Source organism: Corvus brachyrhynchos, unplaced genomic scaffold (genome assembly GCF_000691975.1).
Source record: "Corvus brachyrhynchos isolate BGI_N302 unplaced genomic scaffold, ASM69197v1 scaffold305, whole genome shotgun sequence".
NCBI classification, from domain to species: Eukaryota; Metazoa; Chordata; class Aves; order Passeriformes; family Corvidae; genus Corvus; species Corvus brachyrhynchos.
The window spans coordinates 1,410,609-1,427,995 of NW_008239284.1; the positions used below are offsets into that span (position 1 = coordinate 1,410,609).

The following is a 17,387-nucleotide window of genomic DNA, read 5'->3' on the forward strand; positions in this document are numbered from 1 at the left end:
GGTCCTTTTAATTAAAATGCAGTTTGCATCACTCTGGGTCAGAGGACCAGGAAAAGCTTTTCCTATAGCAGGGACCTTACTGTGACAAGAAATGGGAACTTTTTTTGTTCCTCAGGATTCTCTGTATGGTTCAGAGCATAAATCCCATTAAGATTTAATTGGCTCACGCTCTTTATTTGCTTAAGTGCCTGAATGGAAAAAAAAAAAATCAGTCAGCCCTTCTTAGTGTCCTCTGCTGAGGCAGAAGGAATTTCCTGTGACTGGAGCTGTCTGCCCTCCACCTCGGAGCTCTCCGAGCGCTCATCCCATTCCAGGGAAAAGCAGGAGCAAGGATTTGCTCTGCCTCACGTCTCTTTAACCTTCCTGGAAGTATTAAATCCACAGAAATTCTTGCTTCAGGCGTGGAGCCCACCCCGGGAGAACAGAGCAGGGAAATGTCTCTGTTCTCGTTTACACGAGGCCTCATTAGTGCAGTTGTTAATTGGCACAGCAGCAGCGTCCAGGTCTCCTGGAATCAGGAGCAGGCACCATGTGGGAATATTCTGGGGTTCTGAGTGAGCCCAGGAGAGCAGAGCTGAGCTTTGCTGGGCTGGCAGTGCTGATCTGCAAAGCAGCAACGTGGCCGTGGGCGCTGGGGAACGGAGCAGAGCTCTGGGCACGGTGTCCCCCTGTCCCACCCTCCTTTCCCGTCCTGCTGCCCCAACCACGTGGCCCTGAAGAGTCTCACCCTCACTCCTCTCTCACCCCCACCTTCCTCAGCTCCCACTGCTTCCCTGGCTTTCCTCACGTGGGAAACATGGAGCAGGGGAAGGGATTTGCTTGGCCTTGCAGAGGGGGCAGCCCCGGGGATGGGGTGGCCACCAGCCCTGGGGACAGGTGGGATGTCCTGTGGCATCTCCTCCTTCCCCCTTTTGCTTCCCTCCTGCCATTCCCATCCTCCTGGGGAGGCTGAACAACCTGTCCTGCAGCCAGGGCACTGCTGAGGGTCAGCCTGCGCTGTGGGGGAGCCCCAGCTCAGCTGGTGGCTCTGGTGACACCGAGGTGACCATGATAGCTGAAAGCAAATAGGCGAAGCCAGGCCTAGGTCAGACCTTCAGCTCTGCTAAAACCAGACAAGAAAGGCAGTAAAAGCTCTGCTGGCGGTGCCTGCTTCATCTAGGGCAGATCAAAGGTCTCTAATGAGAGTCAAATATTACTTCTTTAATATTTAATAGTCATTTTGTGCCTTTAAATCAGTCCTGTAGCTCTGGGAGTAAATCCCGTGCCTGGATTGAGAGCTGTGTTAGTGGTCAGGGTCCAGTTGGGATGGATTAAAATGGCCCTAAAACAGCCCTGAAGGATGGGAGAGGGAGAGGTCGGGGACCTGTCCATCCTGTTCCCCCTCTCCTCCACTTCTACTAAACCTTGTGGAAAGGGAATTTCTCCTCAAGTTATACATCCCTGGGATACAACCGACTCTCCAGAAATTCCTGTGTGTCTCCCTCTTACTGCATTTCCAGACAACTGCAGTGCCTGGCGATGGGGGAAAGGGACTGGAGATGAGGCAGGAATGTGGGTTTGGGTTGTAGATTCCAGTCCAGCATTAGGTGTGAGTTCTCAATCCTTTGGAAGTGGCTGGATTTCCAAAAAGACCCTTCCCAGGGCTGAGCAGGGTCAGGCAGCCACAAAACTGGCTGGTTCCCTCCACCCTTGGTGCTCCTCCCTCAGCACAGGGTGTAGGGCAGGGTGGGGGAAGCTCTGCACTTCTTCCCAAACCTCCGTGGCTCTCTTGGGTCTCTCGTCCTTCCATTATTTCCCTCCTGGAGAAGAGGAATGTTCAGCAGCCTGGGAGAGCACAGGATAGGAACTACCAGCATCTGTCCCACCGTTCTTCATTCACACCTGTGTTCCCTCAGCGCAGTCCCAGACCCAAACCTCCAGCCATGAATAAAACTCCCGATTTCCATCCCATTTTCCACTTCATACGAAACGAAGGGAATGTTGTTGTTTTGCCATGGGGTTGGAAGAAGATGTACCTCTTGTCTCCTTTTGCTTATTTATTTTGGAAGTGCACGAGGAAAGGAACTCTGTCCTTCCCCTAAAACCCCTCTTGAAGTTAACAAGAGGAATGTTCTCGGGCCTTGCACTCGGTTTTAACCAAACCTAAGCCCCAAATGTGACTGACAGCACCTGCATGCCTGAGTGGGGAGTTGTCCCAGCACTGCTCCAGGCATGTAATATATTGTCATATTACATGGTCCTGCATGGGATCGGTGGCATGTCCTCCACGGGACACTCAGGGATGAGGGAACAGGCTCTGACCCCCAGGAGAGCTCTGTCCCTCACCAGGAAGGCTCCCAAACCCTCTTGGCACAATGTTCCCACCAGAGAATTGCACGGAGAAACAGCCCCTGCCTCATCCAGCTGGGAGGGAAGAGCCACATGTGGCTTTGTCCCTTCTCCTGCCGGGAATGGGATGGAGGAGCTGAGCCTCCTGTCCCGGTGCTGCTGCCCTGCCTGGGAGCCTTGTCCGGTGTGGAGTCGGGGCAGGAAGGGCCCCAGGTCCTGCTGAGCGGCTGGGAGGTGACAAAGCCTGGACATCCTGTGGCTGAGCCCTGCCAGGACCCTGTCCCGCCCCAGCCTTCTCCTTGTGCTGCTGGATCCACCCCAGGTGAGGCTGGGTCATCCTGCCTGCAGCCCTGCTGAGGATGGACACAAAACCTGCCAAAAAAACCACCCCCAAACCCAACCAATTGCACCACCAAAGCCACCCTGGATGCCCAGAAACACCCCAGTGAGTGACCTGAGGAGCAAACGATTCCCTCTGTTGTTCTTGTGCCTTTTTCTCCCTTGCAGAGGAACCAAAGGCAAGGACATCAACACCATCAAGTCCCTGCGAGTCCTGCGGGTGCTCCGGCCTCTGAAGACCATAAAACGGCTGCCAAAGCTAAAGGTTAGAAAAGAACCCCAAATTTTCCTTCTCTGGAGGTTTCTGACCGATCTGAGTGGCAGCTGGTGGACTCCACTGACCCCAAGTTGTTTCTGTTGCTTTTCTTTGGTTGCGATGCATCTCTGTGCCAGATGAGCACAAACAGCTGGGCAGATGTTGAGCAAATGGCAAACACTCGGGTGCTTTTGCCAACATTGTGGGTAACTTTAGGGATTCTTGTGGAAATGCCATGAAAATTAAACCTCTACAAATAGAAAAAAAGGCAGATAAATTAAATTACAGTTCATAAGTGGGATGGTCTTTGAAGTGATACAGGAAAAAATGGGGTTGGGAGGGTTTGGGTTTCCCTGGAGAATTTAACATGAATATTGCAAGGTTTTCCACAGGCTGTCCAAAGGGATTTGTCACTGCTGTGGGAGGAGCTTTAATTTATTCATCTTTCTATTAAAGAATCCATAGTCCAGTTCTTTTCTTCCCTAGAACACTGAGCTAAAAAATAAAATCAATTTAATGGCCTGTGGTTACTCATCCAACAGCAACAATTTGAGGTGCAGCCAGGTCCTGCAAAGAGAGAATGGAAGGAGTTAAAATTCCATAATTCCTGAGATTTAGGGACTCCTCAATACCTTTTGTGGGCTGTTGATGGGGAAAAAGCCATGGATGTTTTGGAACGGTGAAAATGTGTTTGACAATTCCTGTTTTCACATCAAACTAAGGGTCAGCTGCTCTGGAGATCTGCTTTTGTCTGAGCCCACCATTCATGCTTAAATAATTTTAGTTTTATGCACATGAAATTGATCTGAAAAGAAAAGGAACGTTAATGTTGAACCATGTAGAAATTTCATGTTGGATTTCTGGGTTGATCAGTGAGATTTCCATCAGGATTCCTGGGCTGATTGGACAGATTTCCATCAGGGTTCCTGGGCTGATTAGAGAAATTTCCATCAGGATCCCTGGGCTGATCAGAGAGATTCCTATCAGGATTCCTGGGATAGTTAAAAAGATTTCCATCAGGATTCCTGGGCTGATCAGAGAAATTTCCATCAAGATTCCTGGGCTGATCACAGGGATTTCCATCAGGGTTCCTGGGCTGATTGGACAGATTTCCATCAGGATTCCTAGCTTGCATCAGGAGTGTAATTCTGTGGGTGATTCACTTCCATTCAGAGGAACAGCAGCAGGATTGTACAAACCCTGTGCTTGGGCAGGGACTGCTCAATTTCTGGTATTATGACAAACTTCTGACTAAAATTAAACTGCAAATTACTTGTGATGAATCAGGGCCTCATTCCCACGTAATAATGAGTTTGAGAAGTTCTTTGCAGGGAGTTCAGGAGAGCACATTAGTCACACCTCATTCTGACAGACAGCTCTTCAGAAAAATATTTATTCAAAGCATTTGGTTGTTTTGTTTCCTGGTATTTTTTTTCCTTATTATTCCAACAGTTTTTATGCATCCACTGGAAGTAAAATCAAAACAATTTTCATTTTATAATGAAATGTTTGCTCAGGACTAATATTGTCTTGACAAGCTGTGATTGTCTTTGTAAACGTTATGAGCAGCATCAGAAAATTCAGTGGCACAGCCAAAGTTGTGGATAAAGCAGGAGATGAGGGAAGCTGGAGTTGTTCCTCACAGCTTTGGGAAGTGAAAATCCATCGAAGCACCCATGGGTTGTGGGATGGGGAATGAGTCCCAAATGAGGGAGATATAGATGGGATTTTGGGCAGGAATTGTTCCCTGGGAGGGTGGGCAGGCCCTGGCACAGAGTGCCCAGAGCAGCTGGGGCTGCCCCTGGATCCCTGGCAGTGCCCAAGGCCAGGCTGGACATTGGGGCTGGGAGCAGCCTGGGACAGTGGAAGGTGGGAATAAGATGAGCTTTAAGGTCTTTTCCAACCCAAACCCTCCGTGACTCCCCGAGTGTGGTTAAACAGTGGATGCCAAGATTTTGGATGAACTTTTCCTTTCTCCCCACCCCTTGACCGTGCTCCCCTCCACGCCCAGGCTGTCTTTGACTGCGTGGTGAACTCCCTGAAGAACGTCCTCAACATCCTCATCGTGTACATGCTCTTCATGTTCATCTTCGCCGTCATCGCCGTGCAGCTCTTCAAGGGCCGCTTCTTCTACTGCACGGACGAGTCCAAGGAGCTGGAGAAGGACTGCAGGTACAGCTGGGAGCAGGGAATATGACAGGGAGCAGCTTCCTGCAGCTGCCCAGGCTGGCCCAAAATCAGGGATGTGCTGAGTGGGAAGAGTCTCCTGTAAATAAGAGCAATAATTCAGCACAGCCAGCCCGGAGGTGAATTTGCCTTGTTTTTCTTGAACAGCTGTGTCACTCCTGGCTCTGATCTTCAGGATACAGGGGAGGCAGCTTCTTTCCCAGGAAAGCTGAGTGTGATTCCTAAGAGAAGGGTTTTTGATAGTGTGACTCCTCTTTCCACCTTGATTCTTAGAGCTCCAATGAATTAGGAAAACACACTGAATAAATAATCAGAAGCGTGGGATGTTAAAGAGCTACTAATTAGTGAGGAGAGGGACAGGATCTGAATCTTTTAAAAGCCCTGTCATGCTTTGTCCTTCCCAGCAGGCTGCCAAGGTGTGGTACTCCACAATGTGCATCTCATCAGCTTTTTCTTGGCACCCAAAGCACCTCCTCAGCACTGTCCTGCTCTGCCCGTCCCTCTCCTGCTGCCTGGCACGTGCAGGGCACGTCCCGGTGGGATCCCAGGGGTTGTCACTGCAGTTCTTCCTTGGAAAAATGCAGATAAATTACGGGGAGGAATGTGAAAGGACAGAAAAGGGTAGGTTGGAGAGGGTTCTCCTCATGCCAGGCCCCTAAAAGCAGGACACATTTAGGACTTAGATCCAACCCTGGAGTAGGAGCCAGAGATGTTTCCCTGTCAAGCAGAGGTTTTCTGTGGGGTCAGACAATTTAGGGGCCGCCCAGGTGTTGATGGCTGGCTTTGCCTAATGAATGAATGAATGCCTTGCTTAAAATTCCTTTCATTTTTAGTCCTCAGGTCCAGTTCCCGTGGCTAAAAGTGACTCAAAAATTGGCCTTTACTTCTGTCATAGGCTTTGAGGGGGTCTCCTTGTCTGTAATCCACAGCAGAGTCCAGACTGTGCTGCTGGGGCTTTCCAAAACTCCTGAGTCCTAAGAAATGCCTGATCTGCTTTCATTCTCTCACTGGCTCTCAATCTCTTGTTCCTAGGGGTCAGTACCTGGATTATGAAAAAAATGAGGTGGAGGCACAGCCCAGGGAATGGAAAAAATACGAGTTCCACTACGACAACGTGCTCTGGGCTCTGCTCACGCTCTTCACCGTGTCCACAGGGGAAGGGTGGCCAACGTGAGTAATGGGGCTGGCAGGGGCTGATGGTGCAGGTAAAGCAGGTCCCCAAAGCTCTGAGGGACAGCAGGTGACCTGGGAAATGAGAAAAGTCTTTTATCAGCTCAGTGCTGTGTGATTATTGGGTGAGCCAGCAGGCAGAGCTCTGCATTTTCCTGGCACAGGGATGCTCAGGAAGTTTTCCGTTCTTGCTTCAGGCTTTTGGGCTTGCACACCTTTCTCAGGGGTAAAACTGATATTGGAAATGTAAGAAAACGAGGGGGCAAAAAGTATTGTGAGCTCTGCTGGAAGTCTGCTGGGCGTGACGGTCCCCAAATGACATTTCCTGTTCAGGACGTGACTTTATTTTGGCACGTGTGGAGTGCCGTGTGTGGCCAGGGTTCCTCCTCCTCCACGGTCAACTCTTTCATAAAATAAAGACTCAAACAGCATCAGCCTCCCTTTTCCAGTCCCTCACTGTGTTCCCCTGTTGGATGTCATCAATACCTCTCTTTTCCCACTTTTACTCCATCCCTGTTGACCAGAGAAGAGAAACCAGATCCAGCTGGATCCTCTCCCCTTGGCCAGGGGGGATCAGTGGATCTGGACACAGCAAATCTCCCACCATTCTGCACAATGGTGAGAACAAAGGGTTTCCCTAAAAATATCCTCAAGGAAAACTTCTCCCCAGCCACGTGGATGGGAGCAAGTTTTTCCTGAGCATATGTGGAAAACCCTGCACGTGAGTGGAGGCTGGGGATTGACTCTCAGGGGGTCCTTGGTGCTTCCCAGGGGTTGTGTTGACCTTTCCTCTCTCTTTGCATTTGCTTGCAGTGTGCTGAAGCACTCAGTGGATGCCACCTACGAGGAACAGGGGCCCAGCCCTGGCTACCGAATGGAAATGTCCATCTTTTACGTGGTGTATTTTGTTGTCTTCCCTTTTTTCTTTGTCAACATCTTTGTGGCGTTAATCATCATCACCTTCCAGGAGCAAGGAGATAAAGTGATGTCAGAGTGCAGCCTCGAGAAAAACGAGGTACCCACCTCTTCTGACTCCAGAGTTGGTGTTCCAGGGGCTCAGAGCACCTGGATACTGGTGGAAGGCCACTCCTGGTCCCCCCTGTGCTGGGGGGACTGGAGAGCAGTGGTTATTGGAGGGTGTGTGGTGTAGAGACCAAAGAAATGAGTGGCTGTTTCAGCTTCTGCATGAAAACACCACCAGGGAGAGCCCCCAAATGGTTCCTGTTAGGAACCACTGTCACCCGTCCCCCTGGACTGCACCAAAGGGGAGATGGATCTGCCCTGGCACAGGGTGCCCAGACAAGCTGCTCCATCCCTGGCAGTGCCCAAGGCCAGGCTGGACACTGGGGCTTTGGGCAGCCTGGGACAGTGGGAGGTGTCCGTGCCATGGGAGGGGTGGCACTGGATGGGCTTTGAGGTCCCTTCCAGCCCAAACCATTCTATGGTTTGATGTCTGCTCGAGTGTGGAGGTGTGGAAGGAGACAAACCTTGAGGCCAGACCTCAGAAACCAAACTGAGCTACAACTGCTGTGGCTCCCCAGAGGAAAACTCCTTTCCACAGGCTGGTTTTGTGCCCAGCTGGGACTTTTCCTCCTGGCAGCAGCCAAAAGGAGATGCCTTGAGAAGAGTGTAAGACCAGGGTAAGAAGCTGTGAGGTTTTTCCTTAATGCCCCCAAAAACCCCATTGTTTTCCACTCAGGGACCTCCTGAGTTGGTTTTTCTGTAGTTACTGGCATCTTTGTATCTTCCTTCTGTGGGTGTATCCAGTTTCCTTCTCAATCCATGCAGACTTTCAGCATCTGCAGCATCCTTCATCCAGGGTCCACAGCCTCAACGACCTCTTGTGGGAAGAACCATCTCTTTTCATGTATTTTGAAACTGGAACCTGATTTTTGATGGAAAGAGATGAATTTTTAAGCTATTCTTAATTAGTTCCTTGTTTGTCTAGATGAACAAAAAGTCCAAAATAAAGCAGAATATTTAGAGATGCTTTGTTATTTTCCAACTGGGCAGAAAGTGATTTCAGACTTGGAATTCTTAGGTAAATCCAAGATGAGAAAACGCTCCAGAATCAAAACCTCTTGTGGGTAGAAACCGCTTTTTTCTCATAGTTTTATATTCATAATAAAGTGAGCAGAAATGGCCAATGAAAGGGGTCTTTGAGAGTTCCCCCAGTGCTTTTGGTGGATAATTTATTGGTAAATTCAGTTCTCATTTTATGAAACATTCTGAGCTGTCCAGGTGTTGCTGTGCTGAGAACACACCTGAGTTCCACAGTACTTTTTGAAAACCACAGAGAACATCTTTACCAATCCTCAGTCGCCCGTCAGGAGGACTTGGAAGTGTTTTTAAAAGTGGGATCAGGACCTGTGAGGAGCTGGGCTCTAATGGAATGTTGTAGGACTGCATAGGAACGTTATAGGGTAAATATTCCAGGAAAATTGATCAGGATTTGGGGATCCTGTGCTGTGTTTTACAGGGAACAGTCAGTACTCGCTTGGTGTAAATGCTCTGCTCACTCTCCCAACCACATCCTGATGGATTAAGACTTCCAGCCCTTTTCCTGTCATCTCTTCATCCCCTTTTTGTTTTGTAGAGGGCCTGCATAGACTTTGCCATAAGTGCCAAGCCCCTGACCCGCTACATGCCTCAGAACAAGCAATCCTTCCAGTACAAGATGTGGAAATTCGTGGTGTCCCCTCCCTTTGAGTATTTTATTATGGTCATGATCGCTCTCAACACCATCGTCCTCATGATGAAGGTGAGTGGGATCTTCCTGTATCTGGGAATTTTGGGCTGTTGGCTGGAGAGATTCTCGCCCTGAGAGCTGAGGGGGGCTCAGCAGGAGCAGCCACCACTCCTCATGTGCCTACTGGGATTCCTTTGGCCCCCTGAGGGAGGTGGTTTAGCTGGGATGAGATCCCACCAGTGGGATTCCCTGCAGAGCGTTGGTTGGGCTCAGCCCCTTTGGGGTGTGAACATGGGATGGGAACTGGGATCTGCAGGTGCTGATCTCCAGCTCAGCCAGGGTCTTGGGGCTGCTCAAAGCCCAGTCAGGCCATGGAGATTCAAACTGAAACAGAGTAGGTTTAGATGGGATATTGGGAAGGAATCATTCCCTGGGAGGGTGGGCAGGCCCTGGCACAGGGTGCCCAGAGCAGCTGGGGCTGCCCCTGGATCCCTGGCAGTGTCCAAGGCCAGGTTGGACAGGGCTTGGAGCAGCCTGGGATAGGGAAAAGTGTCCCTGCCCATAGGGACTGGATGAGCTTTAAGCTCCCTTCCAACCCAGGCCATTCTGTGATTCTGTGAAATGACCCAACTTTGGAACAGCATCAGGCTCCTGGGATGTGATCCAGAGTGGAGGAGGAGATGCAGGTGGATACATGGTGTGGATGATGTTCCCTCCTGTCCCTTGCCTGGCTTAGAGTATCTTCACAGTCAAGGGGTCCCCATATGCTTAGGGTTCTCTGGAACAAAACCCAGCTCTGCACTTCCCCTCTGGGTTTGAAAATGTCCTTCCTCCCTCCTGCGCCGTGCTGTGCTTACACGGGAACATCCCCCAGCAACAGTCTCCAGCTCTGAGGATATTCCAGCTGCCCCCTCAGTACAGGATGGAGGCAAGAGAGACAGGAATAACTGTGTTGTAACCCCAAGCCTCGCTTAAAGTGAGCACAGAATCCTGACTAAAATGAGCAAACCTGCTGGGAAAGGTTTTACTCTGTCGGTGATTTTCACCAACAGCCTTTCTTCCATCCCGCTTTAGTTCTATGATGCTCCAGAAGCATACGAGGAAATGCTGAAATGCCTGAACATTGTGTTTACATCCATGTTTTCCATGGAATGTGTGCTGAAGATCATTGCCTTTGGTGTGCTGGTAGGTGCCTCCCTTGTTCCCTTCCACCTCTTCTCCTCTCTCGACGAAATGCTCGCGTTTCGTGACGCGCATTTAAAAACGAGCAAACAAAAAAACCCCCCCGACCTGTGCTGGCAAAGAGAAAATAACCCCTGGATCCCTCTATTCCCCTTGTGTTCTCATTTGGCAGAATTATTTCCGAGATGCCTGGAATGTCTTTGATTTTGTAACAGTGTTGGGAAGTATTACTGATATTTTAGTAACAGAGATTGCGGTAAGTACAGCTTGCTCAATTTCCTTCCTTTATAAACAAAGCCGTGCCCTGTCAAGACACTGAACCTTCTCCCTACCAGCCTTATTCCCTGGAGCTGCCTCTGGGAGTCACGATGGCCTTGGCTGACCCTGTTCCATGAGCTCTGCTTTTCCATGGAGCTGAGCACAGCTGTGTGCCCCAAAGAGGGAAAGCTCTGATGAGAACCACGGTGCTCGTGACTCTGCCAGCAAGCAGCTCCCTCTCTCCTGCAGCCAACTACTCTATCCTCAGGCCTTTTCTGCCTATTCTTGGAAAAATCCTGCTGGATTTAGAGAGGGAAAAGACCAAAGGGATTCTGCTGTGTTCGTGTGGGAGGTTTTCTGCAGGGCATGCGTCTGCCCCTTGGGGCTCCTGCCCAGTCTGGGTCACGGGGCAGAGTGAGGGTGATGAGGTGAAGGGTGTGGACTGGGGGAATGTTCCTGTCACAAAAGCTCTGTGGGGCAATGAATAAACAAACAGCTCTCCCACAGGATTTCTGGCCAGCCCTCCAAGGGCTGCTGTCTCCCTGCTGATCCTGTAGATCGCACAAAGTGGACAGACTTGGCATTAAATCTGAAGGATTTTTCCGTAAGGGCAGCAAATGCCTGTCTCAATCCCTGACAGTCTGATACTACCCACGGAATAAATTGCTCCTCTCCTCTCCCAGTGCATGTTGGAGCTGATGATGTAGCTGTGTGATGAATTTGAACTTGACCATAACTTTTCTCCTCAGTCCCAGGGGTTTGCCTGTACATGTGTTCTGTGTGTGCTGAGAACTGTGCTCCCCACGTTCCTTTACAGGTGCTGGTGAAGACCATGTGACTGTTTCTAACAAAATGCATTTTTATTTAACCTCCTTGGTACAAAATAATGCACAACCCCCCAAAGTTTTCTTCCCCATACAAATGATGTTCGTTTATCTGCTGGTGAATCCTGTGTTGTAGGATTTTGGTTTCAGTGCAGCCAGGCTGAAGTTACTCAGCTCTCCCACTCTGAGTGCTGCGGATTGTTGTCCCCACTCCCTCTCCCATGGGATGTATTTCCTTGCCAAGGGCACCCAAACTTTTGCCATGGTTTGAAAATCTGTGAAACCATTTGCAAGTCAGCCACAAACAGATTGAAGCTTTTCCACCCCTCCTCTGGCCACTTTTTCTGGGAGGAGGTAGCACTGACAGCTCTCACGGGGTAAGGGAGCCTCTGGTCTCTCACAGATTGGTGTCTTCTCCTTCAGGAAGGTTTTTCCTTCTCAACACCAAGCCCAAATGCTGCTAAAATCCTCATTTTTGGAGCTGTATCACAGTCAGGGAGCAGCCACAGTGTTGCCCCTTCCCTGCTCAGATAATGGGACATTGCCTCTCCCTCCAGCTCCCGTGGGATGGCCCAGCCAGGGATTGGATCAGGTTGGGCTGTGAGACATTTTCAGCATCAAAACCTTTGCAGAGGAGTGTGAATTCCCCCTAAAACCCCAGCAGGGCACCCATGTGCCTTTCCCTTCTCCTCCCGGGTGGGAAAGAAGAGGTTTTTTGGTTTATGAGGAGCTGGACACCTTCAGTCCTTAGAGAGGATTTTCTAAAGGAGGTCACCAGATTCCCCTGGCAGTGTCCAACATGCAGCTGACCACAAAACTCTCTCATATAAAAGCCACATGTCCCCAGGACACTCCAGCCCTGAGCTCTTGGTCCTCTGTCTGTGTCTGCAGAGCTTTTTGAGCTCAGCTCTCTCTAAACATTCCCTTTTGTGGGGCTTGATCTCTTCTCCCACATAACAAGCAGCCAGGCAAGAGGAAACAGCCTCAAGTTGCTCCAGAGGAAGTTTAGGGTGGATATTAGGAATAATTGCTTCATGGAAAGGGTGGTCAGGCACTGGAACAGGTGGAGTCCCCTTCCCTGCAGGGATTTAAAAGCTGTGTGGATGTGGCACTTGGGGACAGCATTTAATGGTGGCCTTGGCAGTGCTGAGGGAATGATTGGACTCAACAGTCTTGGAGATCTTCTCCAACCTGAACAACTCTCTGATTTCTGTGTAGCCACCACATCTCCTCCCCGCTTTTCATTCACACAGAGTGCCCAGGGGTCATCCCCTGCCACTTTTCTTTCTAGATTTGGTTTCCAGCACTTCTTTTGTGCAGCTCCTGTCTGATCTCTCCCCAGCAGCAGACATTCCTTCAGCCACACACATCCTTGTCAGCCTCCCACAGGAACCACGGACTGGGATCAGGGGCAGCGTGCACAGCACCCTGAGCAGCTCCGTTTGCTTGAAGGGGGCAGTGAGGGCCAGCTCTGAGCTGCATCCCTGCTCAGTTCGTGGGTGTTGGCAGTGGTGCCCTGAAGATCACACTGATAACAGGGCTGATAACAGGGTTGATAATAGGGTTGGTAACAGGGTTGGTAACAGGGTTGGTAATGGCAGCTGTCAGGATGTCCCTCATGGAATTCATTCCACTTCAGCCAGTGGCATGTGGAGATGTGGTCTTGTACCAAGCTCTCCACTGCCACTGAAACCTTCCTGCCCTCAAAGCCAGGTTGGATGGGGCTTGGAGCAACCTAGGACAGTGGAAGGTCCCTGCCCATGAAGGAGATGAGCTTTAAGGTCCCCTCCAACCCAAACCGTTCCATGATTTTATGATTCTCCTCTTCCAGTCCTGAGGATGGAAAAGAAGCAGAAGGATGCAGCCCTTTGCTCCTGCCCTGTGTGGTCGGCTCCATGTGAGGTTGCACGTGGGTTATGCTGACCCACAGGGCACCAAGGGGGTCCCAAGGGCTCCCAAATCTGCCTGGCAGTGCCAAGACTGCTTTGCTGCCTACAAAGTGACACAGAGTGGCAGAGTTACACTTTAAACCAGCTTTGGAATATTCTGTCAAACTGCAGTTTCACCTGGGTAATTGAAATATTTCTGGTATTGAGAGCCAGTGTAGAAAAACTGAACCAACAGATCCAGTCTGACCCAGTTTTGAACCAATAGTTCCAAAACAGAAGCCATTTTAGAAAAATGTAGGAAAAAAAGGGCTGAAAGAGCTGATGCAGAGATGTGAACGTGCAGGGCTGGAGGTGAGGAGCAGGGGGTGCCTCATTCACAGAGCACAGCCCAGCTGTGGCCTCTGCCCAGCCTCTCCTTCCCTCTGGAATTCCAGGTAGGGCAGAGCAGGAAATAAAGGCTGGGGATGAGCTGAACCAACCCCACCTCACCTTCCTCAGGGCACGACTGGGGCGCAGGAGCTCTCATGGAGCAGGGAACAACCAGAGAGGAGAACAGGTCTCGGATCCTCCCTCCCAGAGCTGTGTCCCCAGCAGGGAATGGCCCTTTTTCCCTGTGACTTCCCCAGCTCCAGCTTTCCCTCATCTGCTGGGCAGAGTTTGGGACAGCCCCTTTAGTCCTTCCAGCCCTCCTGGCAGCCATTCCCGTGGAGTTTCCTCAGCTGGGAAGTCCAGGTGACAGCCACAAGGTGACTTTGCTGGCCAGTCTGCAGCTGTCCCTGTCCCAGCCACCCTCCAGGTCCCTGTGGAGATGTTTTCTAGGTGTGCCACTGAGCTCAGGCTCACAAACAGTTGCCAGAGCACCGTTTTCCTCCGTATTTTCCAGCCAGAAGTGTTCTCCAAAGGTAAATAATCCTGGGTGGCCTCACCTTGAGAGACTTAGCTTCCACCAGCCTTGTTTGGTACCTTTAACCCTCGGAGAAGTAAAGACAAAAGGAAAAGAAATGTGTGGATTAATTGCTTTGTTTTAATTTTTCTGGTCATGTCACATGTAATTTACTTTGTGATTGTAGTGGAATATCTCTTTTTTTTATTTCCTCAGGCAAAAGCATGAATGTCAGTTTTTTTACCCTCCGTAATTGAGGGAAAAGAGGTGGGATTAAGGAAAAGGTGTCCTTGTGGACACAGTTGGCCTCAGGAGGCCGAGTGGGTGTGTGGCAAACTGACATCTATTTCTATGCCTGGAAATAGAAAAAAACCACCCTGAGAAGTGTTTGTGAATTGTCTCCAAATTTGCATTACAAACTGAAATGCAAATAACAACTGCACTGTCTGTGTTACCTCGAGGATCTCCGAATCTCTTTTGGTTCGAAGCATTTTTTACTCCGGGAGTTCCCATAAAATAACACCTCCCCACCCCCGATAGCCCGACGGGTTTTTTTTTTTCCAGTGAAATTTTTCAGAGTTTCCTTTTTGCTTGTCCTGATTACTCATTTTCTCTTTTTGTTTCCTGTTTTTGTTCCTTATTTTCCTTATCTACCTGCTGAATCACGCCATCCAATCAACATACAATGCGAAAACCATGTCTCCGTCTGTATGTTGTGCACCTGCTGCTCAAAAAAAAAAAAAATCTAAAAATTTGTAAATAATCTTGCAAATATCCATCCATGACAACATCACATATAGGACACGGTTGGTTTCATTGAATTTAAACAATTCTTTAAATTCTCTGCTTTGATTTTCTCTCGTTTTTCTTTGATTTGATCCGTTTCTGTTTGGTTTTTTCTTTGATGAGAGTTCCGATTGCACTGGTGGAAAAGCCTCACTGCAGCGTGCCCTGAAGTGGCTTCTGTCCTGCACCTCCCTCCCTGGGCTCATTGGTGACAATGAGTTGCCAATAGCCCGTCCCTTGCTCCCTGTGCCACCCCCTGTGCCAAAGGGGACACTGCCACCTGCTTTATTTCCGTGGGAAGCGGGAGGAGATGGCGAGGGAAGGATGTTCTGGACCTGGAAACGCTGGGGTTTGGAGGTGGTGGTACCAAATTCAGCTCTGCGAAGGTGGGTTTGGGTTCCTTTAGGATGAGGTGATGGAGATTTCTGCTGAAGGAAGCACCTTCAGTTTTAATCTCTATATTGTAAGGCAAGAATATTATTGAAGTGATAACAGACTTGCTTCCCTCAAATCAAAAATGGTGGGAAAGAAGGATCTTAAATTTGAAAATTCGCTGTGACACCAACCCATAGAAGAACCCATTTTGCCACCACAGTGGACACAGAGTCGCTGGATCCAAACCCAAAACTCCAAGTAAAATGCAGAAATCATGTTATGAGCAGAGCTGAAAAGTACCAGGAGCCAGATCCCACTGGGAATTTAGTGCCAAAATGTAAATTTATTCCAAAGATGCCTTTGGAAATATTGGCCTTTATCTTTGATCATCATCAGTTAAACAAAAGAGAATCCAAAAAGGAAAATGCGATCTGAAATATTTCTATTTTTCCATTCTTAAGTATCTTGGCTATGGTTGATAATGCAAATGAGACCAAAAGCTTCTCAAAAATCCTTGCTCAGCCACCTGACACCAGCTCTTGGATCTGGGAGCATCCACATTTCCTGTTGCACAGTTGCTGTTAAGAAACAAACCCGGGGGAATTTTCATTTCCAGGCTGCACAGAAGCTCCATGGATGTTCATGGAGGGTATTTTCTGCTGGGATGCAGCAGAGGAAACGACAATGTGTAAATGCAAAGTTTGCCCAGTGCAAACCGAGAGGTGAATCCTCCACAGTGCTGGATCCATTCCAGATGTGTGGGAGCAGTTGGGATAAATTTGGACACTTTGCTGCACACCTGGCCCAGGCAGCACAGAAAAGGGCTCTGGCATCAGCAGTGAACGTGAAAATACACTGGGGGAAGATCAGTTTGCTAAATTTGGGCTGCTGTCCCTGTTGCAGGTTAAAGGTTGAGAAGCTCATCCTGTGCTTTGTTAGGACTGGGGTTGTTACTCCATAGAGACAGGTCCAGGCTCCTTGGATCACTTGGCATCCAAGCGAGGTCTTTGGAGCACCATGGAGCTGCTGCAGGGACACAGCAGGAGCAGCAAAGCTGGGAGGAATCCTGGAGAGGAGCAAACTGAGGGCAGAGCTCAGCAGCTCCTCCCGAGGGGCAGCTCCGATCTCTGCTCCTGGGCCAGGGACAGCACCCAGGGAGCGGCTGGAGCTGGGCCAGGGCAGGCTCAGGCTGAGAGCAGGGAAAGGTTCTTCCCCCAGAGGGTGCTGGGCACTGCCCAGGCTCCCCAGGGAATGGGCACGGCCCCGAGGCTGCCAGAGCTCCAGGAGCGTTTGGACAGCGCTGCCAGGGATGCCCAGGGTGGGGCTGTTGGGGGGTCTGTGCAGGGCCAGGAGCTGCACTGGATGATCCTGGTGGTCCCTCCCAGCTCAGGAAGTCTGTGATTCTGTCAGGGAGGGAATGAGGAAAGTTCTGGGCATCACACACAAAATAATGTTTCCAGCATTCCTGACTCGGCATGGAAGGACTGATAGGATATCCCAACAATTGCAGAGTCCTCACGGCACAGACAAGGGTGGCAAAAATCTTCAGCCTCTTAAAATCAACAGTGGGTTCCTCAAGCTCCAGATGAAGCCAAGACCCTGTGCAAGGTTCAGGAAAACTTCTCCAGTGCTGGCAATACCATGGATATTTAAATGGGAACACAGCTGTTTCCTCATCAGTAATTCCTGAATTAATGAATAAGGTGGTTCTTGTTGATGCCAGGTGAAGAGAAGTCCTAAAGCTTCCTGAGTGATCCCATTCTTGGCTTGGTCAGATGCCTCTTCCTGCAGCATCCCTGTGGGCAGAGGGAGCAGCTCCTGTGCTGGACAGGAACCACTCTGGTGCTGAAGGCACTGGGAACAGATCCTGTGTGCCCTGTTCTCCATGGCTTTCCTGCTTTTCAGTATGGAAAACTCTGGGAGGACATGGAGCTCCTGGAGTCCAGAGGAGGCCACGGAGATGTTCCCAGGGCTGGAGCCCCTCTGCTCTGGAGCCAGGCTGGGAGAGCTGGGGGTGCTCACCTGGAGAGGAGAAGGCTCCAGGGAGAGCTCAGAGCCCCTTGCAGGGCCTAAAGGGGCTCCAGGGGAGCTGGAGAGGGACTGGGGACAAGGCATGGAGGGACAGGACACAGGGAATGGCTTCCCAGTGCCAGAGGGCAGGAATGGATGGGATATTGGGAATTAGGAATTCCTGGCTGTGAGGGGCTGGGATGGAATTCCC

General features: G+C 50.1%; 1 protein-coding gene across 1 annotated transcript in view; it reads left to right on the top strand.

The window, feature by feature from the left end:
* CACNA1B (calcium voltage-gated channel subunit alpha1 B) overlaps nucleotides 1-17,387 on the top strand; it is a 261,991-nt gene that overhangs the window by 205,815 nt on the left and 38,789 nt on the right. Inside the window, exons 28-35 of the mRNA XM_017740286.1 lie at nucleotides 2,836-2,932; nucleotides 4,935-5,095; nucleotides 6,143-6,280; nucleotides 7,094-7,295; nucleotides 8,877-9,041; nucleotides 10,044-10,154; nucleotides 10,324-10,407; nucleotides 14,806-14,811. Of these exons, the coding sequence (XP_017595775.1) occupies nucleotides 2,836-2,932; nucleotides 4,935-5,095; nucleotides 6,143-6,280; nucleotides 7,094-7,295; nucleotides 8,877-9,041; nucleotides 10,044-10,154; nucleotides 10,324-10,407; nucleotides 14,806-14,811 (964 nt within the window). The remainder of the gene's footprint in view (nucleotides 1-2,835; nucleotides 2,933-4,934; nucleotides 5,096-6,142; nucleotides 6,281-7,093; nucleotides 7,296-8,876; nucleotides 9,042-10,043; nucleotides 10,155-10,323; nucleotides 10,408-14,805; nucleotides 14,812-17,387) is intronic.